The sequence below is a fragment of the Anticarsia gemmatalis genome, chromosome 6 (assembly GCF_050436995.1).
Source record: "Anticarsia gemmatalis isolate Benzon Research Colony breed Stoneville strain chromosome 6, ilAntGemm2 primary, whole genome shotgun sequence".
In the NCBI taxonomy this organism is placed as follows: Eukaryota; Metazoa; Arthropoda; class Insecta; order Lepidoptera; family Erebidae; genus Anticarsia; species Anticarsia gemmatalis.
In genome coordinates, this window is record NC_134750.1 from 9,518,658 (window position 1) to 9,543,424 (window position 24,767).

At 33.0% G+C, this 24,767-nt stretch overlaps 2 protein-coding genes across 2 annotated transcripts in view; one reads left to right on the forward strand and one right to left on the reverse strand.

Annotated features, from left to right (window-relative positions):
* Positions 1 to 24,767, reverse strand: part of LOC142973718 (uncharacterized) — a 189,896-nt gene that overhangs the window by 118,562 nt on the left and 46,567 nt on the right. The gene's annotated exons all lie outside the window — the stretch shown is intronic.
* On the forward strand, positions 1,302 to 23,359 carry LOC142973716 (uncharacterized). The gene is made up of 2 exons (XM_076115688.1): positions 1,302 to 1,500; positions 21,289 to 23,359. The coding sequence occupies exon 2, from the start codon at positions 21,289 to 21,291 to the stop codon at positions 22,300 to 22,302; it is 1,014 nt and encodes a 337-aa protein (XP_075971803.1). The 5' UTR covers positions 1,302 to 1,500; the 3' UTR covers positions 22,303 to 23,359.

A 24,767-nucleotide genomic window follows, 5' to 3' on the forward strand; every position in this document is an offset into this window, starting at 1 on the left:
AGCCTGCCAAATTTTCCAAAACGACTTTATTCATTTTTATGACGCTCATGTGAGTCATTCTTAAAGAAAGTATGTCGTCTGCTTATGTCTGGTGAAAGCATAAAATGGGACAACATAGTACTTACATACTTACTTCTGAAACCGCAACACAAATATGATAACCACAAGATAAAATTAAATCAAAGGAAAATCTGGAATGAAAACTATGAGTTCTCATTAATTTGTCACTTTTATGAATTTTAAGTGGAATAAAAAATAAGGGTAAATTATAAAAAAATTGATTTGGAGAAAATAACATTCAAATCTTCGGCTTATAAGACAAATAAATAAAATACTTTTTGGTAAATGTTTTATCAACTGTACAAGGAAAGTCAAAATGACATCAATCGGAAAAATATAAAAGGTACAGGCAGCAAGAAAATTCGCGAAAGGATTCACATTAAGCCCACACTGGTTAAGGTAGATGACGTTTTTTTAGCTCATCAAAATTTTGGAATTGGTGACTCACCGTTTCCAAATTTTAGCGGGCCCCAACTTAATATTATTGTTAAGTGTTTGGTGATTTAAAAAACCCATATTATTTAGTCGCGATTTTTACATCTTTTTATTATACAAAACAACCCACTTTAAGTTTTACTGCATTTTCTATCTGCTTGCTTTTTTGCTGAGGAGAACGTCTCAAAAAAAATTTTTTTCAAGAATATTATTACAGGATATTATTTTAGTAGGTTTTTCAAAATCTAAAGGGTTTCTTAATTGTAACTAATATAGCATTATATCATTTACTAAGAGGAAAATCGTGACCGTGCAATGAACAAACGTACAATTTAATTTATTGATTCTGAAACGGACCTTCCTAATCGTGTTCTATCTCGCAAATTGATCAAAATATATTTTTATGTTAAACCGATTTTTTATTCGAATTTAACCCATAACCGCCCCATAACTGCTGGGCACGAGTGTTCTCAAACAATATGGATTTGTTACATAAAAACCATAAAACCACTTTTAATATCTAACTTTATATGCTAAAATAGTATTACTTCAAATGAAAAAAAGATACACAAAGAAGAATCTAATTAGGTACAAGGACATCCGAGAAAATTAACCTTCCTTACGAGATACAAAAAAAGTAACCAATAAATAAATCACACGACAAAAAGAAATTGCTTCCCGCGCCAATATATCCAATAAGTTAACAGTTAGAGTAACAAGAAACTGCAAATACAATACACAATAATCTCCCACGAATGTGTGTAACGGTGTTAGAAATAAGTGGAGGAGGCATCGTGATGGACACCTCGCACATTCGTATAAACCACCACAGAGTTACTCTGCTGCCAGTCGCAGACAACGCTGTGGCCGCGACGCTACATTATAACGATTCTACCAAAAAGTGATCAATACCGGTCAATACGTGAATATGACATAACGAAGTTTTGTTTAAATTGTGAAAGTGTTTACGTGTTATATTTTTTTGATATTTTTTTTGTGATTAAGGTGAGGATTTTTTTAAGTTATTTTTTTTGCATTAAACTTTTTATTATATTGTGTACTATACGGTAATAGTTTCGTTTTTACGTAATATAAAAATATACAGTAATCGTTTACATATTTTCATGATCAAAAGAAAAATTCTCGCCAAGTTAACTAACGTATAATTTTCGTTTCAGGAATAGTCATTAGATTATCCACAGAAAATGAATTTAAGGTTGAAAAGTTAGTAAATACATGTAAATATTGTTGATTGTCGTAGCGTACATACAAAACTAACCAGTATTAAACATCAATTAGTACTCGGCTCTGATATCAAATGATTCAATAATAAATACAACAAAAGATGAACTGTGCAACTCGTGCGCATAATAATATCGGTCATTCACATTCCTACATTATATTAACATATTAAATTGTTATATCTTTCTGTCCTTAAAATGTATAGAATATATAAACAAACAAGAAGGAAAACTTAAATATTTTTTTATATTCTAACCAGGCTAAGGAATAAAATGTGTTTAAAGACACATTTTTTTTAGTCTGGTTGAGTGTTTCACAGCTGGGCAAAGGCCTCTGCCCTATCCTTCCAAATCTCTCTATCATCGGTACAAGCCGACCAGTCCTTCTCAAATGGACATGAATAATATATTTATATAAATAAAAGTTCTTTATGTTTCACAAAAAACTTGATCTTGCAAGTGTCATTTCCTCAATTCATATCAAGGTTATATTAGTGTCTCTAGCATCAGTACTTGAGTTAGGTCACCTATGCATTTGCGCTGACATTTTTGCTTTGAATCTCATTATTTTGGTATTATTTGCAATAAATATCAAAAGTTACGATGTATTGTTAGTATGAAACCAGTATACTCGTTACTGTATATTTTATTATTTATAATAATTGAAGCGTAGATTAATGTCTCTAATTCAGCAAGTTTGTAAATGTCAGAAGGCGAATAAATAACTTATAACCAAGCTACTTAAAATTAAACATCCGAATACATTTTTAAAAATATTGTAAAGAACTACTCTCCTTTTAGCACATCTTAAACCTATTTAATTAGTGACGTTTTATCTATTCATTTGAGGTCAGTATTTCACACATAATTCTCGCAAACTATTAAAATACTCCTAAAAAAGTGTAACTGCAAGTGCATACAGCCAATGGCCATATTTAAAAATAACAAAGTATACGAACAACGGTTACATAATTTAGCAAATAAAATAACAATGACTGTTTATAATTACACTTTCCATGTAAAATAATACTTCCGTATTCAAGGGTTAAGTTTGAACAAAAGGAAGAAACTCCTATTGTCTCAAATTAACCTAGCATTGTTACGTAAAAAACATTTGCTTGTGCAAATAAAAACAAAACGAGATTTTTAAATTCTGGTTAGGTCGGAATATGTACGTAAAGTTTCAAAAAAATAAACTCAATTTTCTTTATTATTAAGATCTGTATCTTGTTCCTAAAATTTTAGAAAAGCTAGCTAGCAGAAATGAACAAGTATTATTCTAATTTTCTAGGTTCCCTTAAGCAGAAAGGCTGTGTTTAAAAAATACTATCTAGAGGTATTTAATTGACATTTGGCCCTAAGTAAATACATACTCTTTATACTTGAAATATTTACGTAATTATAAGACTTGAAAACCAATAAATCATGAAGGACAACCTTTTTCTATTTTAACATCGAGGAAACTTTTTTTTGTCAGATATAAATATAAGTTCGTTCTTTGAATGTAATGTATAAGTAAAGGTTAACGAACTGGCATTTTTGTTTTTTATTTTACACTTAACTGGTTGAGCGCAGTTCGTATTTTGAATAACGCTTGAAAAATGCTTTTGTCATAAAAAAAAAATCCATAATAATAAATTATTTCGGCATATTTTGAATATTATACAAACAAATACATCAAATGGCCAGTATTCACATTTGGCCAATTTTGCAAAGTAATTTTTATATTAAAAGTTTACTGGTGCAAGTATAAGATAGTATTGGATATACTGATAGATAAACAAAGGGCTGAGTCAATTGGAAATGCATGTCGTCTTCATAAATCGCGAAGTTAATGTTCCGGCAGGAATTCCGATTGTCTTAGCTTGCGATCTTAGGGCTTGTCGTATTATGAAGTTTTGTACAGCATTTACTAAATGTCCGTCACCAAATTGTTTTCTGCTGTTTAAAACCATTCGTATGCTTAAGCCTTTATAAGATGTTATCCGAGGCGGACTTGAGGCTGGAGGAGACTTAAAATGAGTAATCGATTTTGAAAGAACAACCAAGACCAAAGCACTTGACGCTTTGGTCATAAATGTATGAACGAAGCGGACGACAAAGAAAGAACTTAAGGGTTTTACAGATTCCTTATCAATCAGACCAATGCAATCTATACTAATATTATAAAGCTGAAGAGTTTGTTAGTTTGTTTGAACGCGCTAATCTCAGGAACTACTGGTCCGATTCGAAAAAATATTTTAGTGTTAGATATAGGCTATAGGTTATATATCACCACGCTACGACCAATAGGAGCTGAGTACCAGTAAAACATGTATCGCAAGCGAAGTTGCACGAGTCAGCTAGTATGAAATATACAACATACAGACATTGCAAAATTAAACGTACAGGTTTTGACTATAAAAGCTTAAAATAAATTGTAATATACGACTAAAAGTATTACGTGGTACCTTATCATGGTATATGGAGAAATTCATAAGTTGTGATTCCACTGTTGTGATAATTATGTAAAATAATTGATATTACTACATAACGGTTATTCATGGACGTTTATGTATAGAAGAGTCAAAGGCCTCCAGGACAATGTTATTTATTTATTAGCTATTAGTAACATGCCGTTACCAATAGATATCGGTCTAGACTAAAGATAAATTACTAACAGTGTTGTGTTGTAGGCAAATAATAACAAAGACAGTGATAATAGCACACAATATGTGTTCAGATGGTCGAAACTAATAATCATTGCCAGATGATGACGATGATTGTTCTTTCACCATGTCCTTTAAGTAAGTGATTCTTACAATTCTTTGTTAATGTTACGACGTCCAGCCGGGCTTATCACGTATCTCAGTTGACAGCTAGTATACGTCAAATCTATGGTCACTATTCAGTACATTGCTGCTTTGACGTAACGTATTAATCACTATAATCTAAGGGAGAAATCAATGGACAGAATAGTGGCTTTCAAATGGCTGTCAACTGAGATACGTGATAGCCCCCCTGTAGATTTTTTGAATTCTTTTCTTGTTTTCTTTATTTAAATATTGTTAGTTGTAGTTTAGTTCAATATTCGAAAATAATATGAAACAAATTATTGAATAAAACAAACCGAACTTTTATTTCTAACAAAGCCTCATAAAACGTTTTTTTTAACTACGCTGTTTTCGAGGTATATATACATAGTCCAGGGTCATTTAGGCAGTTTCTTCAGTAGTAACAGGTCAAAGCGATACAAATCTAACAATGAACAAAGAGGCTATAAATTGCATCTAATTTGTATAAAAGTATAATGAACACATTTCAACATACATACTCCATTTTAGAATGCGAAATACAACTGTTTTAAATACTGTTATAATGTAATAAAAAGGCCTTTTCAAACCACTTTTAGTGACCCTAATAAAGTATGGTTAATGAGATAGAATTATACATAAAAACCTTTTAATCCAATTCATTCGAAGGCAACTGTCGCCATAATGTTCTTTGATTAAGAAATGCTGAATATTTAAATACTTAATGGCTAATCAAAAGTGATTGTGTTGAACACAATAGACGATCATTCAAGGTTTTGCAGTTACGAAAAATAATTATTCGATATACCAAATAATGTTCAAACGATTCTAATTATGAATAATATTTAAAACAGTATTTAAATTGCAATTTCATTGTATAGCTTTTTAATCGAAACTGTACACCACTAACCACAAATTGGCTAATCGCTGATGACCGTCAAAGTGTGGTGGGACTAAAATTGTGCACATATTTTTAGCATTCTCATTATCACGACTAGGTTAAAGAACTACTTAAATATTATTTCGCGAGTAGTCGTACAATGACTCAAAGCTACTAAAAAAATAACTGTAACAAAATTTCCAAGATTTATTTTGTTAAAACCTCAACATTGAACTTGTGTGGTTGGGAAACCCTAGAATAATCTAGTACAAATGAAGCCCTTCACTGGTTAGCTACTTGAAAACAAATAAAAAGCCGGTCATTGCATAAATTACTACGTTATTTAGTACCTTTGTTAGTATGTTATTCGAGTGACAACAGTTCGTACAAATACATAATTCTGCTATCTGAATTTGTAATGTCGTCTCAGTAGTGTCAAAGTTGTTTAAGATCATTCGACATGGCCCAGCGACTTACTAGTATATCTTGAACAACTACCGATATTTCTAAGTGCTATTTGAAGTACAAAGAAAGAAACCGATCACAAAACGGTGGCCATACCGTCTTCTAAAGATCAATAGTAACTAACACCAGTGTCCGTTTACCAACCAATTAGTATCACAGGAAAGAATTCTCCACCGGTAAGTGACACAAACGGTTTTTAAGACGTGTAGTATTTTAGGTGACATTTTAGGTAAGTTTGTCTTGAACTTATTGAAGTAACGGGTTATCTTTCTTCATAACTGTAAAGTAAAACATACATTTTTAAACAAAACGTGTTCCGTTTAAACTAACGTTAATTACCAAGTACAAATTGAAGATTTACTTATCCGCTATGTGTCAAACATGATTGTATTTGTCATAAATGTTAACGAGCTTCTAATCTGTCGTGCGAAGGTCTAGAAACCAATTTGTCTGGATTCTTAGGTTGTAATTGCTGTAGTTATAATGCTTTAGCCTCTATATTTTAGTGATGTGTTATAGTTAAAGTAGCAGCCACTCTTTAGTTTGTCTAAGTTTGTTAAGTATATTGATAAATCAGTGTGATCAATGATGATCATCACATCAGTGAAAAGTGGTAAGGCTATAATTGATGCAGAAGATGAAGTGGATTCATCTATTTCTGCTTTATAAAGAAGATAATGAATGCCCTTTCGTAATTCACTCAAACAAAGTATGTTCCTAATAATATAAATCTGGTAAAGCTCTCTAACGTATAATATTCAACTCGTTATGAAATAAAAGGAGCAGTGATAGCCGAGTGGTATAAGTTGACACCTCCCACGCAAGTGGTCGCAGGTTCGAACCCGAGGCAACACACCAATGACTTTTCGAAGTTATGTGTGTATTAGAAATAATTATCACATGCTCCAACGGTGAAGGAAAACATCGTGAGGAAACCTTGCATGCCTAAAATTTGTTTAATACATTTATTGAGGGCATGCAAAGTCCCCAACCCGCACTTGGCCAGCGTGGTGGACTCAAGGCCTAAACCCTCCCTCATTACGGGAGGAGACCCTTGCCCAGCAGTGGGACAGTAATGGGTTAAATTATTATATTATATTATATGAAATAAAAAGTAAAATAAAAACAGAATTCTGAATTTAATTTCATCCTGAATATGTTTTGTTTATATACGTACATTTAAATAGGTCATACGAATGAAATACAACACCGTTTTTTGCAAAACAAATAACGTATCCATATAATTTTATGAGCCTGTTATTTTTATTAGTACATAATATTTATTTCAAATGTCATTACCTTCACATGTCCTAAGGATGTTAGAAGTAGGAATTATTTCAAGGCTTTACATTGTACTGTATGTTATTACAAAAATCTTTACTGACCACATTCGAAGTGAGGATTTAATATGTTTCCTCAAGTAAGAATCTTTTGCTCCTTCAAATTTTACCTAATAAAGGCAATGTCGCAAGTGGCATATGGTCGAAAGTGTCAGACAGAGTTATGTATTTTTGCAATCTTATTGTATTAGCACGTATTGAAACACGTCTGTCACAATTAATTCTATTCATAGTACAAGAATACATAATAGAAACCATACAGCATAATAGTATGTTGCACTGCCATATAAACTACTTCTCACACATCGTAGGCTATAAAAAATGATGTCTAGGCAATCTACCAAAACAATTAGATGACCCTCAAAAGAGTTCTGAAGGTTGAGAACAAAAAACACTACAAAAAGCAATTGGCATACATTATAAAAATCTACTTCAAAAAACTTTATACAAAAGTGCACATTTATCAATTGAAATGTCAAAATCTTAGATCGGATCAGTTCATTATTGAGATGTGAGACGGCTAATTTATCTAATGAGTTTTTATCAATAAATTTGCACTTAATATATGAATGCGAAAGTAATTCTGTCTCAATGTGACTGTCTGTCTCTTTTTCATTCCTAAACCATTAAACCGATTTAGATAAAATTTTGATACTTTGAGAAACGAGAAAGTTCATAGGATAGTTAATGTCTCGAATCCCACGGGAACTATAAATAAAAAGCTATACAACTATAGACCACAGATTTGCAGGCAAGTACCTATAGTACTTCTTACAACATAGTAGGGTGTAGTATGCAAGGTTTGGAGCTTGTAGAAGAATACAGAATGGGGACTTTAGAATATCAGCAGTGTTTGTGCTGCTGACGGTAGCCTATTCAATACAGCAACTTCATTTTGGAAGCGCAGAATAGTTACGTATCATAATCTAGATAAATCAAATGCATGCCAAGGGTCTCTACTAATTTGTCGGACTATAGTAGGTATCTAATGAAGCAGGGGCGTAGCTACCGCCGTAAATGCCGTATCAATTATACGGGGCCCCGGGGCCACGGGGGCCCCCAAAAGTATGTAAGGAAAAAGAAATAATAATAATTATTATATTATTTATTATTATTTAATATAATTTTCTTTTGAGAAAAATCTTTACCCCCAAACAATATAAGGGCCCCCAAACAATATAAGGGCCCCCAAACAATATAAGGGCCCTCAAACAATATAAGGGCCCCCAAACAATTTTTTATACGGGGCCCCGCCAATGTACGCTACGCCACTATAATGAAGCTAACTAAGTGCTTGTTTTAAAGATCATATCGTGATATAAGTTCACGTAGACCGTGATTGATGGTCAAGTACGTTCGGGTCAAGAGGAGAAGAATTAATGAGTACCTGAATTAATTTGTGAGAACAAAATCACGATGCAATCGCTATGATAGAGTCATCAATTTAAAATATAAGCTGCATTTTTTTTAAATTTAAGATGTAGAATAAGGATGTAGCAATCGTGAGAAATTGAGTACCATTTAGTTATCTAAGAATAATTATGGATTCCTTGTGTCTATATACACGATAAAATTGCCTACAACATATAATAGGAATTAACATTCATACGGCACCGTGATTTCTTAATTTTCATTGCTATCGTATTGCTTTCTTATCAACAGTTTGACAATTAAAATTTATCTAAAAATATTTTTTTCTTTGGACTCCGCTAGAGGCTGATGTATTTTTCTTAAAACATTCCTCTTCAGCTCCTCGATAGTAGATGGTGGCAGGAAATACCCCTCTGGTAATCGTTAATTTGAGTGTATACCAGTATGCATTACTGGACAAGTCTATGTTGTCATGCACACTACTATAAATATACTGCGAAATAAACTTGACACTGGATGAAATCTACTACAGTTAGAGCTTAAACTTGAACTTGTGCGTCAGAGGATGTATTATAAATGGTAACAAATGGCTACTTATTAGAACCATTAGCATCCTCATACGATATCCGTGTTATTGTTTACTAATTGAAACACCTGCAGTTCATATCGAATGAAGCATAGAAGTACAGGAAGTTTCCAAATTGTTATTTAAATAGTCAAATATTATAAGAGAATCAAGTGTATCAATCAAATGTGACACAAATTGCCTATATTTTATTTTACATCGCGTGCAAAATTTACGACAAAAATGTCCTTGAAACAATATTGTTTCAAAACCATAAAAAAACGAATATCTCTGTGCCTACAATCTTGCGTATTATCGTCAAAGAACAAGTTTTTTCAAAACCGGATTTATTTCGATCGTTACCGATTTGATGAAATATACACACGACACTAAACTGTGATGTAAATAATACAAAAACTTTATACGTAAGCTTGATAGTCGGCGCTATCGATAAAACCATTTTCTCTTTTTGTAAATAATTTCAATACCTAGTCTAGGAACCAAAATTTAAAATAAAAAAATTGTCGTTTAACGTGGTCTCTTTTAGGACACTAACGACAAAAGTGCACAAATACTTTTTTGTCATTTAATAAACTTAAATTTAAAGTGATTTATTAAAATTACTTCTTAGTAAATTTTAAATTAAAGTTAGTTGGAAGTTTAGATAAACAACAAATATTATATCCCGAACCAACTTCAAAATAAAGGAGGAGTATTCAATTCGTCTGTAATTTTTCTGTTAGCCATATTCAACCGTCTACACAAAAATGCTTACGATGCCTTACGAAGAGATCATTTTAGATAATTATCTATATGATTTAGGGGGCACTTAACGTCATAAAACCTGTTATCATCATAAAGCTGAATCGTTACATAAAATTAAAAAAGGTTAACAAACTTACACCACTGCTTTATTTTTAAAATTCAAGGAAAGTTTTCCATCTTACTGATTGTCTGCTCGATCAACGTTAGTGTGTTTGAGGAGTACTCAGTTAGGTATTGTAATTATTCAACGACTTAAAACATAAAACACTTGGGGAAATACGTCCATAGGTGTTTGGAATTATAAACCCATATAACGTGTATGCACATACATATATTTACTTGTATTTATTTATCCTTTTGACGTAGAGAATGTATTAATCGTAAGAAGTAGATACTTGATTCTTCTTTTACAAATATGTTATACCAGTGATTTGTTTAAAAATATACTTTACATTGTTGAGGTGGCGCGTCCACAACATATGCATTTTGCATGTTATCAAATCTAAAATCGTATTCACCAATAAATGTTTTCTCTAAATTGGCAATTAATATTTTACTTTTCGATCAATGAACCAGTTTCAGCGTCATAAAATGCACAACTTTATTAACTTATTTCAAACTCGATTTTTAAATATGATATTTTATGATTTTGGCTAAACGAAATCCGTATAAGACGTCATTAGACGACCAGTTTTAAAAATGTCAATATCAATACGTTAAAATTTCGGAAATACTCGTTTCTAAAAACAAAGGTTAGGAAAAGAACAAATCAGGATGACGTAACTAACAAAAAATGTAACAATCGGAAAATCTACCAGTTTAGAAACAATTACTAACATAATTTGTGCCTTAGAACAACAGACAAACTGTTTGTAGCGATCACGTCACTTCAATTACCATACCACGTCATGTACCGAGCATTGAACTTGGCACATTATTTTAAACAATACTTATCAGTTGAAACACTGTGATTATTTGTTGGAATGCACATATACAGTTAAATATCAACACGAATGTTGTATCAAATTGAATTGTCCTTTTAAAATGTATGATATTCTCACGATTTTACTTTCAAAGTGTAGTGATGTCAGATAACATTTTAGAATAAGGATTTCCTTTATGCATTTGCAATTCTAAAAATATACATTAACATCATGTGCCTTCTATATCACCAAATAATATAAATTATATTTTATGATTAAGATTTTAACCGAGAACGACCCTTCTCCAACTTAATAGTAATCACCTTGTTTACGTACAATGCAAATTAATTACAAATTACGTGACAAAAATGGTATTGAGAGTAAACTAGAACAAAAATAATTAATCTACTAACAGGAAAAGGGTTATTTTTCTGCCAGTTTTAGGACCGCACTATCAGTGATATGCTGCTATGACTTAATACCGTAAAGTTAAAAACAGCTAGAGTTTGCAAACATGTTTTCTGTTTTTCTTTAATATCGAAATCACAGTGCTTTATTGTATAATCATTCAATGAATAGTCACCAAAAACATATAACACCAATTACAGTATCCACAAAGCCTTTACCAGGTATTGCACGGCTCATGTACTTTCTAATACATGTACCTACATAGTTATGTTACTGGAAACCCTTTGTAATATATCCGTGCTGACAATGTCCTAATTGTTCATTGTATCGCTCTGTGGGACATGCCTTGTGTTTAACGGTACGTTTATAACTGATGGATTTTCCCAGAGTTTAATTGGCAAACGTAAATGACATATATCAATCGTGTGTATGTGGTTAGACATCAAAACAAGACGTTTGCTGGCTTACGTAGTGATTGATATCTTTAGTTGATTGGCATATTGATGTCGCTTAAACATATCGTTCAAAAACAGAGACTGTTTACGTAGAAATTTTATTAAATACTGCTGAGAAGGACTTAAAAATTTTACTTCGTTCCTAGCGCGATTCTCTACCAGTATCGATTATCGACTACCGGCTAGCTATCGATAAATTTTGTATAAAAGTCTGATCAGCGCCTCTAGCGGTCGCTATTTTTGCCAATAAAACGAAATGATTAAACGCGTTAAACATTGTCAACGGTAATAACCGCTTCTTAATTCGTTCTCAATTCAACGTTTCAAACGTACTGTATATCGGTATGCCTATAAATGTTTCAATTATTATGATTTCGCAAAGATTTTCTAGAAGTTTTTCTAGAATTCAAAAATAAAAATCGAAAAACATAATCATTTAAAGTCATCGGGGTGACTTTGAATTTATTTAGCTCATAAGCTAAAGCTATGGTACCGGTCGTATTAAAATGTATACTTAAATATACGACCTTATTTTGCAATTTAAGACTATAATATGTTATGTCCTTCCTTAATCTACATTTGAATGTCGATCGGGTTCAAAATATTAAGAACAAAGTGGATCAAGACTTCAAGACATACCTACTATTTAATTACAAACATAATACGTTAATGCTAAAGTGCAACATTTAGAGCCAGTTTCACAGTTGCCAGATAACTTATCTGCTAAATAAAGTGGCAGCAGATGTATGGAAACAGCTTCCAAAATTCCATATGATAACTATCTTATAGATATTTAAAAGTAGTGAACCCGACTTAAATAGCATTATTTTTGTCTTATTTCCTTTTAAGTTTAATTTAAGGACTAGTCAGATCTTGCCATCGATATGCGATAGGGGGATTTGGAAGGTAAGGGAGAGACGCAGTGGGACACTCAAGCAGGCGAAGAAAAAAACTTGGTTTTGAGAGATTGTCGAAACATCTAAATTATTCATGGAATAAAATTATTTGTCTATAGAAAACTCAGTATTTTATACAATAGAACTAAAACAAAAACAATCTAAAACATATACATTCTGAATCGATTCTTAATCTCCCAAAGGAACATAATCCTTAAGTTTCAAAGAGTTTCTTTACGAACATAGTTTGAGAAAGCGTTGAGTGACTGGCAGTATCCGAAACTAAATCCCGAAGGTATAGAGCCTCTCTCCGTGTTACAGACAGCAAAACAAATTGGGTTTAAAGTTCGCTACAGTGTATTAGGAAGCCTTAGCCCGTGGCTTTGTATAACAGAAAATTCAAATATCTATACTAATATTATAAAGCTGAAGAGTTTGTTTGTTTGTTTGTTTGAACGCGCTAATCTCAAGAACTACTGGTCCGATTTGAAAATTCTTTCAGTGTTAGATAGCCCATTTATTGAGGAAGGCTATAGGCTATATATCATCACGCTACGACTAATAGGAGCAGAGTAGCAGCAAAAAATGTTACAAAAACGGGGAAAATATTAACCCATTCTCTCTTATGTGACGCAAGCGAAGTTGCGCGGGTCAGCTAGTGTAGTAATAAAAGTGTAGTATGCATTTAGTAGCTTTAAAAACTTTACAAGAATATTGACTACTGATAACCATTTTGTACAAAAATCAGACCAGAATCTCTCGTGGGCGACTAAGGAACTTACCCAAATGTTTACACGGGGGTGCATGACATACTCCCGCATGTTACCATCTTAGTCCCATGTAAAAGGGGGCAAGTCTGTTGCCATATACCGGGCACGTTACCAAACACCGAGCTATTATTGAGAAATATTTTGATATAACTTAAAAAAGATCAATAGTATCTATTTAGGAATCGAAACCAAGACCTCAGGATCAGCAGTCAGACTGACTACGCCACATGATATAGAAATATATTTTTTTCATTTTTATGTCTTTTAGCTAAGGTCATTAACCTACGGTAGACATTAACCACACAAAGACTATCACATTCCATAACTGTAAGTTGTTTTGTTGTAAACCCAAATTCGGACATCCAGACATTTGAATCATTCAGTATTACGTTTTTGTTCGACTTTAGTAGTCTCATATCTGTGTATACTGTGCAGAAATATTTTGTAGATCGTCTCAAAAATAATTCGTATGTTTTTTATAGAGATATTCGATCGAGACATTAGATCAATCACATTGTTTTGGTTTAAAACAATTAGAAGTACCATAAGTAACTTGACGTAGGTGTTATTTGACGTCAAATCACTATTAGTCATGGAATGTTCGTCCTATGATTTGAAAGCATGTACTTATGATGTCATAGGTTTATAAAACGTTGTATTGATAGAACGCGGTTACGCGTTTTTTGCAAGGTATAGCGAATTTTGCTAATGCAAAACCGCGATTCGGCATAAATGTTATTGTTAAATATGTGCTTAAATCTCAGTTTGAAATACAGTACAGACTTGTTACACATATTTGGGTACTTCTTACGCAATAACGCGATTACGCGAATATTGTGATCGCGTAAATCTTTTACGATAAAGGGTGATGAATCAATACTATTTTGATGATCACGAACATACTCGTAAATGCAATGCTACAGAGAAGATGTTTATTCTAAACTGTACAGAGTTGTAATTATCATCGAAAACCATTCATCAAGCCCGTTTTTACGAAGACACGAATATAATAAGCGTTTATCACAAACCGTACAATTAAACCCAACTATTTTTAAATATTTTTCTGACAATAACAAATACCTAGTTTTCAAACCACAGAAATAATTTTATGATGTTATAAAACGTGTTTTAGGCATAAATCTTTGCCTATCTCGACTTGCAGGTGAAGGTAAACGTGCAGAACTTAGCGAGACGAATCGTTCGTTGAGTCTTAATTACTAATAAATATTTTTTTATATAGGTACTAATATTTGCAATGGTTTCACAATATATCGTGATACAAGTAAAGTTTAGCACTAAGGATGTAATTACAATTATAAATTTTAATTAGTTGCGATGCTAAAATTTCCGGATGACCATAAATATTCTTAGAGTTATCTCTTCCCTATCCATAAAGTTATTTAATTAAAAAGCAATTTCAAGGCTTCACTATAATCAGCTTTAAACCTTTTCATCAGAAGAATATGTTCACAATGTATTTGCAAATAAACAAATATTAATGAAATACAATAAGTCCGAAAAAGAAAGTTGAGTCTTTTCGCACCTGACTACCCTAATAGGAAGAAAGGCGTGATTTTATGTTTGGATATAAGTATGTAGTTTCTTACCTCAATAGAATAGAGACGATCAACTTTACATTAACAAAAGGACGGCCTTATCTTACCGATCGTCTTTTTTGGTCAGTATTAATGTTCATTACCAAACTATGCTAATAGAATACACATTGTGGGAGTAGTGTAGGGGTTCATCACTTATTTGAAGCAAATAAGATACCATTGAAGTGCTGTTGGGCTTTTCTTATTTACATTAGCGTATTTTCAATATTAACCTGGAGTTTGGCAATCGGCAACCCGATGCTCTACTGGTATCGACAACCGCCTGGCTGTCGAAAAAACATTTATGAAAACCTGATCAGCACCGCTATCTTAGAAATTATTCTTGCAGTACATTTTAAATGTCTAACTCGCGATACTCGGTTCGAATGCAGAAAATCGCGCTACATGGAATTATCAATTACGTATTTCACTACACCTCTTCTTACTCCTTTCGGTATAATAGGTGTGATTTTACATCTGGTAAAACGTATAAGTAAGTGAGTAAGGTACTCACAGAGCGTCAGCTGCTATGCATTTATAGACATGTTCACAAGTGTGATAAAAATATGAAGGAATCCCTTACACCACTTGCCAGTTCAATACCGGAACAGAGAGATGTAATAACATTTGTTCCGAGACTAGTGCATATGGCTCCGTCTGCATTTCCGATCGATGCTAGACTATGCAGTTTCAAGGCGACTTGTAAAGATAGATATTATAAGAACGTCTTGAATTTTAAATCAATGCTAAAGCTGGAAAGTATAGTTTTTGAAAGAAAAGCTGTAACCATGAGACTGGAGGTATTGGCTTCGTATCAAACTAACGCTATAATGTCCTCCTAGCCGATATACGACTCTACTTGCATAGCGTTAGTTTTTGCTGAAACAGACATAAAAAACTTAATTATTCCTGTTCGACTTTGCAAAGATAGATATTATAAGAACGTCTTGAATTTTAAATCAGTGCTAAAGCTGGGAAGTCTTTGAAAGTAAAGCTGTAGCTATTAGACTGGAGGTGTTGGTTTCGTATAAAATTGAGTAGCATAGCTGGATTATTTGCTAAAAACAACTGAGAAACTTGAGAAACTTTATTCTATCTGATCGTCTTTGAATTGATATCGTGTACTCATATTTCAATCACTTGTACACCTCATCTCACATTTTTTAAGGACACCTAAAATTCCTAACCCGCACTTGACTCTAAGCCTAACCCCTCCCTCGTTGGGGAGGTGACACTTGCACAGCAGGAGAGTGATGAGGTAAAAAAATGTGATGCTGCAAACAAACGATCACAAAATTAATTGAACAAACTCTTAAAAATAATATTATTTTTATTGAAATTAAAGATAAATACAATCATTGAATTAGAAGTTGTGCTCATCACAATAGTGTAACGGTTCAAGTTGTAACCTTTAACAACATGTCAAGGTTTCGGCCATTGGGTCATTCGTTGTACAATCTTCTTTACAATAAACACACATTTATCCATTTGCTTCATGTGTGAATTCAGACTAGGTGCTTAGATTTAATAGGTAGCAATATTAAGTTAACACTGTGTTCCAAGGTTAGGACTAAACCATTATAATTCTCATTGCTCGAAAAGTTTTATGGAAGCGCGATTTTCCACAGTCGGTACTATCAAGTATCGAGAGTTTGACATTTAATACGTGCCTACTTAAATAATAGTTCCTTTTGCATCCGCTAGGGGCGTTGATTTCACGTCGAAACAAACATTTTTCACACGTAGTCAGTTGTTGGTAGTCGATAGTGGTAGAGAATTGTGTTTCTGAATCATTCTGTTTTATAACAAAATACGTTATTGGAAAAACCAACACTTTTTAATTGAACAAGTATACCATATAGCTAACAGCAGATACATTGTTTATTTAAAACTGTTTACCTTTGTAATTTTATTTTGTAACTGGTGATTAACTGAATTAATTGGACACCTACCGCATAAATAATGCAAATATGAACAGAGATTGTATGCTGTGATCGTGTAATTGATTCAATGTTCAGCAGTTGTTTTATCTTTCCACTTTATTTAATGCGGGATTGTTATGGTTAAGTTATGGTTATAAACAATATTAGGACCTAATGTGATTTCTTTAAAACCTTGAACAAAACTCGTAGAACTCAAGTCAAGTTTGGAAATGCAAAATGTTGGTTAAAGGATTGTAAACATGCATTGTTGTAGCAATCAAATATAAAATTAAGAAAAAATAAGCTAATTATTTTTTGAACTTATAGATATTAATTTAAACTTTAGTTTGTGGCTTAATGTAAGTGCAATACCAACTCCAAAAATTATAAGAAGTATTTTTACAAGAACGTACTCAATAATATAAGCAAAATTGATGAGTTTTGAAAGGTGCAAATCATTTATTGCAATATTAGCACACATTCACTGCAGTTTTGCATTGTCATCGATTTGTATGCAACCAATATTTTATATTTAGTGGGTCAAGTTATACTTGCAGAATAAGTTATTTTTTGATGACTTCATTTCAAAGCTTCTGCATGCAACTTCGTCCACGTGGAAATATTACTTGGGGTTAAAGTATGGCAAATATGGAAAACCGAAAACTATGGCCACATAGCAATTTCGAACACGAAATATTGTGATGCGACCATAAATAATTTATGGTGACTAGTGTCGTATGTATCCGAACGGCGTAGCTGATAACCGTACCAGCGCCCTGCTAATTACCTAGTGTCGGTTAAAGTGAAACATGCTTGAGGTTTGGAATAATGGTATGTGGCCATATTTTTCGGCTGGCATATTTGACCCAGGTACCTTATTCAATAGTTTAATCCGGGCTGTAAACTATCCGTGAGCTAAATGTGGGCAAAATTCATTCAAATATATTACGGGCTTAAAGTTTTAAAATGTATTTATCATGATGTTTGACTCTACTGATTCCGGCAGTATTGACTACATCGACTTGTAATCAAATTTGCGGTGATGCGCCCGGATGATCAAACACAACTTAAATATAATTCAGTAGGTAGTAATAAGATGTCAATAAACACTATGAACTCTATTTTCCTAGATTTAAAAACCAATACACATTTTATAAGGAAATGAAGCAGCAAGCAGGTAACCTACAAGAAAGTTGCCGGATATTTCTTTCCGCCGTATCTTCACATGACTAGTATTTGTATAACATTCTTCACACAACATTTTTGATTTTTCTTATCTTCAAAGTATGTAAGAGACTGCCTAACTTCTACTCATAATCAAGTTTAAGATATAGTAATTATTATGATTAGTTTATAAAATACTGGTTACCAAAGCTTTATACCTAATTTCCTTTTTAAAGACAGCCTAAAATATGATGCCAAAAATACCTGCTACTTGACACCATTACCCAATCTTTTTTAATATCTTTTCAAGTCCTTTCATTTTTCGAAACTGATATTTAAGTTCATATAGACTACTAAGGCGTAGAATGTGGAAGATGCGTTTTCTTTTCAATTTCTTGAAACATTTTCCTCTCACAAATAGTCCAAAATGTACAGCCAAAAATACCGCAAGTTACAAACAAACTCCGAAGGTTACTCGTAAATTCATACCATTCACAATTCCTTGAATAGACACGTAGCTTCAGAAAATCACTTATTTACATATCAAGATGTTGCTTAAACATGGATTTTACTTCACAAGTACATATTAAACATTCAAAGTGACTCACGACTGTGTTAATCGTGCGTACGCAAATTGTTTCTACTTTATTCAAATCGAACAGTTTTTGTTGAACCTTATAAGGAACAATTAATACGCTAATGTAATTCAATGATACCATATTTTTGGGTAAGACTTCATTGTTATGCGTATTGTTTTGGAATGATACGATTATTCCTATTTGAGATTTGTATAGATATGATAATGGAGGACAGATGACTGTATGTTGAGAATAACCGAGTTAATAGTGTTATTTTATTTCTTGCAGTTAACTTTTTACGGTAATAGGCATAATAGCTTAGATTCACTTATTACATCAAACGAGATAAAAAACAAGTAATGTAAAGCACCAAATAATATAGCAACGTACTGGTTCAGAATACGACTGGTTAAATAGCTCTGTGTACTATTTTAACTCCTACAAATAATGAAATATAATGGGCCTTAGTGTATAAATTCTTAAACAATTTATAGCTATTTGAGATGCACACCAAACGGTAGCAAGAAACAATAATGCATATCTTTTGACCGGAATATTAAATGACGCGTGGGTTGTTTTTATACCAAGAAATTAACTTTGTATATTTACTACACACTTAATTTTATAATTTATATCGTATTGTAATTAGAAATTATTGTGACGTGCGAGTTAGCTTCGTCATTTGTTTATTATTGAATATACCACGAGGAGGTACCTTGCAAAATACGTTACGACAAAATACATCGTTCTAATTTATTAAAAATTCATTTCAACTTAAACTCTTCCCAAACGACATATGAAAAATACTTTTCAATAACTTATAAATAGGAAGATCGTTTTTTGAACAAGCTTGTACAATTTTTTATGGGTAAACTTAGGCATTACTATTATTATTTTATGTAAATAAAATATGAAAACTGACTCAATAATTAATACTGTTTACAACTGCTAAGCCTCAAAGATGGTTACCAAGCCACACATATTAGCACATCTCACTAACGATCTGACGACACATAACGCCTCATAAATCGTGACCGACAACGAAACCTGTAAACATCATGAAATAATCGCACGTACAACCGACACAAAATTATGCAACGTGTTAAACTTTTAATGAAATCTGCTTTCAGTTTGTTTCGAATCGCTAAACAGTTACTATAGAAATAGGCTATGTCAGCCCGCCTCGCCTCGAACATGAAAATTCGCTTTAAGTTTCTTGTTATGTGTAAAACGGGTACAAATACGGCAACCCAGTGAAATTTAACGGCTCCCACGCCGTTATTCTTATACGTGTTGGACCCTTGTTATTGTATAGGTCAAAATTCATGAGTAAATACGAGTTTTATCATTAAAAATGTAAAAGGAGTCGGATTGTTGCAAACGTAATCTCGACTTTTTATGACCTGAATATGAAACGTGTGTACGAAGTAGATTAACGTTCTGCTTTTTTCTTTCTATTGTCAAATGTAATTTTTACGGTAAACGATACGTTGCTTCATTGTTCGCTAAATGTTATTTGAAATCGTTGAATTTAATTAGTCAAAAGAAATGGTCGTGGATATTACAATAACGTTAATGATGTTAAGCAATACCCCCCATATTGTACATGCTACAAAGTCGTATACAGGCAGACTAATACCACATTGTCTAAAGAGATAATTGGAAATAATGTCCGCAATTCGAATGACAACAATGAAATCTTTCTTTGCGTATTTTGAGGTTTATTATCTTCAGTCTATTCAATTGGTTACGAGGTTAGAGCTAAAGAGACTATGGAGCGGAGATAACTGTGCCTATTCTTATTCAGATAGGCATTATACCTTGTAGCTTATACATGCGATTTGAACATTTCTAGTCTGGAAATAATCACGCAAATTACCTATTAGCAAAGTATACGGTGACAACTATTAGCCTTTTGAAAGGAAGCAATGAACATAGTCATACGCCACAATTACCTTTTCAAACGCTAGAAACGTCCCCATTAGCCGTCAAAGCTTTCTAACGGAACAGTCGGTTATTAAGAAAGGGGTACAAAAGTACTGGCTTATTAGACATTGTAAATGTTCGAGCTCATTCCAATAGAGTAAGCCTTAGTAATGGGAATAAGGACAGTGTGATTGTGAGGCAGACAATGAGCGCGTCTGAGAATGAACTGAAAAAACTTTACGTGCGACGGAACGCGCCGCCCGCGACAGCTTTTACTAGATGTGAGTCAATCTTTTGTAGGGAACAGGGTGAATGTTGGCCCTTTTTAGTTCACGCTTCTATTTCAGTATCTTAATAGTTTAGTGGCTTTTGAATTGCTTTTGTTTTACTATATAATATTAAATGTTATGAGAAATTGTGTGTTGTAAACGAGTTTCTTGAGGTTTCATTAATAAACGGGGGTTTGCTTAGCAGCCAAAAATTACGAAATAAAATGCAACATAAAATTAATTGCGTAGACACCGGAGCAATATATTACACGGATGCAATATGCGCTAATTATGTGAATTATTTCCACGATTAAACTATGTAGCAAACAATCAGTGTAATAAAAAGTTATCTCAGGTCATCTATTTCTCACTAGTGCAACTTTTCTAGCGAAGATTGCACTTCATAATTCGAAAGAACTATGAAATAATTTGTGACTCTATATTAATATTTTGTTTCCTCTTTTTCAGATGGCGTTTTTAAATCACATGTTTCTGGGCATTCTCATCTTGCAAATTTACGTTCACGCTGCGCCCAGTGACGTAAGCAAGCTCGAAGATATAGCCAAAGTAGCAGAAGCTGACAGCAAACCCGATGCTGAAGCGACCGAAGTTACAGTATCAGAGGATGACAGTAATTCTACTGACTCACCTCGGCAGAAGAGATATTACAACCCTTACGGATATGGTTTCCCTCCAATAAATCCAGTAATATACCCAAATTATAATAGAAGGGACGAATTTACTAATCCAGGTAACTTCGGATATGAAGATCCGCTTATCCAGATACACAGAAGGGTACAAGAGATAGCAGACATAGTCAGACAACCACCACCACCTCAGATACCCCACGTTCCTATATTCTACCCAGTGTTGTTCATACCTCAATTTGATTGTCGCTGTAACCCAACAAATGCTCAGCCATCAGAAACAACCCCAGGAAGCCCGAATGTAACAAGCCGCTTCCCTGATATGGAAGATGAGAGACAAAACTGGGGTTTCGTTGTTAATAATAACAATGGGAATAATAATAATAATGAAGACGACGATGAAGAAGATTACAGCAGACCAATTTCATTCGATCCTATCAAACTAGATCGGCCAAATGCCAGACCGCCGCCGCCCGTGGAGCATGGAACAGTTCAGGATGACGCATCTGGTAGCAGGAACCCACAACAAGGAAACAATGAACCACGACCTCCGTCTCAAAATGCTGGACCACCACCTCCTAGTTCTTCGTCACAAGGAGGCTTTGCTAGACCTCCACCGCCAAGCCGAGCCCCCCCTCCACCCCCTCCTAATGGACCACCAACTCCTTGCGATGGTGCCATCCTAACATGCTGCCATCGGCCTCAAGTGGTATACGATTGTTTCGCGATACAAGGATGTCCAAGTTTCACATCTTTTGGAAACCCTTGTGATTCTAACTCAGTTCTGAGAGTAATTCAGAAATTCCAGCAATTCTATGGTGCCAGAAACGGATAAATCACAAGTTTCTCATTAGATTAGGTGCCTTATTATGTTAAACCTGGTTCGGAGCTTATTTGGAAAATATAATTTATGTTTAAATTAACGAAAGAGACTAAAACAACTGTTTGTGCAATTCGATAGGGAATGTATGTATCAGTTACGTCCCTAATTAATAATGATACTCATAATATAAAGTCTCTCATAATTATTAACTTAGTTAAGACTGGATTTCGCTTTGCAGAGAAATGTTCTATAAATGTTACGTACCGAAAAGGCCCATTCGAATCATATTACTCTCTTAGTCTATACTTTTTTCATGCTTATGTGGAAATGAATTGATGAACCCAGTATATTAATATTAAAAATCTCCTACATACGAAATGCAAGCAGCCGAAAATTCTCTGTGTTTTGGTACAAAATCCTCTGCATTTTAGAGTAAGCTAACCTCAACAAGCGTTTTAAGCTTGTGGATATTTTTTTATTGTGAATAGAAATAAGTAATGTTAAGTTTAATCAGTACAATAATGTAAAATGCTTTGACCTCGTAAATAAAATATTTCGTCATGATCATCATCGTAAACGAAAATTAAGATTGTACTCCAACTGATTTAATCAAATAAAAAATGTGTTTTTGGATGACCGTTCCATATAAAATATATTGAATAATTTATTCTGAAAATGTTTTAAACATACCCATTCATTTATTAATTGTTGCTGGTTTAAATATAGCTATTATAATTATTAAAATAAAAGATACTGTTTCAGTAAATCAGAATATATAAAATTATAAGAAATATGACATGACAAAAGACGTCTATAAAAGACGTGTTGTTGTTAAGTCATTCATGTCCATAATAAAGAAAGCATGTTCATCTCTTTACCTTCGGTCTACTTTATCCCTACATTCAGTGTTCATAATTACATTGTAATATTGTAAATACTACAGTAGTAATACAATAATTTATACAACTTTACTCATAATGTACAGCCTATAGATATAAACCGTGTTCCTATGCTATAAACGAATATTACAAGAATAAATGCACTCAAATTAATTTAGGATAAACTGGTTCTGGTTTTAATTTCCTTTTATACACACATTTTTTATTTAGCCAATAACAAGCCATCAAACTTTACTTATTTCAAGGTCAACTTATTGATTCAAAATGTCGAAGAAAAGTGGTGCCATCTAGCGAGGATTGCACAAAACTCCGTGCTTTACGAAAAATCACAACATGAATTAATTTTAGCCTAATTTTATGCAGCTTTATAGTTATATTTACAGCCAGACACCAAACTATGCATTGATTATGCAAATAGTAACATGTTTTTTTTAATCAAACTGCTGAATGCCTATTAGTGAATTGGAAAATGCGGTAAGTACTTGTATAAATAGAAAATGTCTTTTGAGTTACTAAATAAAAGAGGTATAATAACTAGAGTTCTCCAGTTCCTAATTTATTGCGAATCTTCAGTCAGTTCTATTTTTGTGACATATTTAAAGAAAACTACACTGATGTCATTATTACTTCATCTTTATAAAACAATTAATTATGGTCTTACTAATCAAGGATCAAAGTCGACATAACAGTTGTAAAGTGATCTCAGTCGGAAACGACCCCGAGTAAATCAAGAGGCACCGAACACTACGTCATATTAAGGAGAGGACTCACAAGCTGATATAGGGTTAAGAGTTTTAAGGGTTATATTATACCCGCTCCAATGGCTTATTTCCTTCAACGTATGGGTAGGTTTTGAGCTAAATAATCATGTAACAAACAAAAAAATAACATTGTTGGATCATTGAAAAAAAATATAGCAGAGTCGCAAGGAATGAGAGGCTTTATTGTAGAATCAATTCTCATTTTAGTTTAATTGATACGAATATCATATGACTCGTGAGCCTGGTGAACGAACTTTACTAGAGTTGCTTATGTACAGGCTGTGAAAGTTTGTGAATAAAGTTAATTGATAATAATTCGGTAATTAATAATAATAATACAAATTGTTGTTTATTACATGGCTACGGACCCCCTAACCTACCCATACGTTGAAGGAAATAAGCCGTTGGAGCGGCACGTTGTATAGTATTTACACAGATAAGTATGTTGGTGATCCCAATGGTTAAGAATGTTAAGATGCATATTATTAGTTGAGATGACATATTGCAGGGGTGGGTTTGGTGTACGTTTGTAAATCTATGATCCTGCGGATCCGCAGGTTTCTGTGGTTTAGCTAATATTATATTCATATTTCTTTTGAGTTTACTCGCATCTTAGTTACTCGATAAATATTTAGATCTAGATAAAATTAGTTTAGTCAAATTAAGTATTGCTCAATTACAGTTAATTACTCATTGAAATTAAACTTGACCACAAATCGATACATAACAACTGGTAATCACTAAAACTATCATCATAATGAAGTTTGTCAAAACAAGCCCAAAAGTGGGTGTTTACTTATTCAAAAAACTAGAGTAA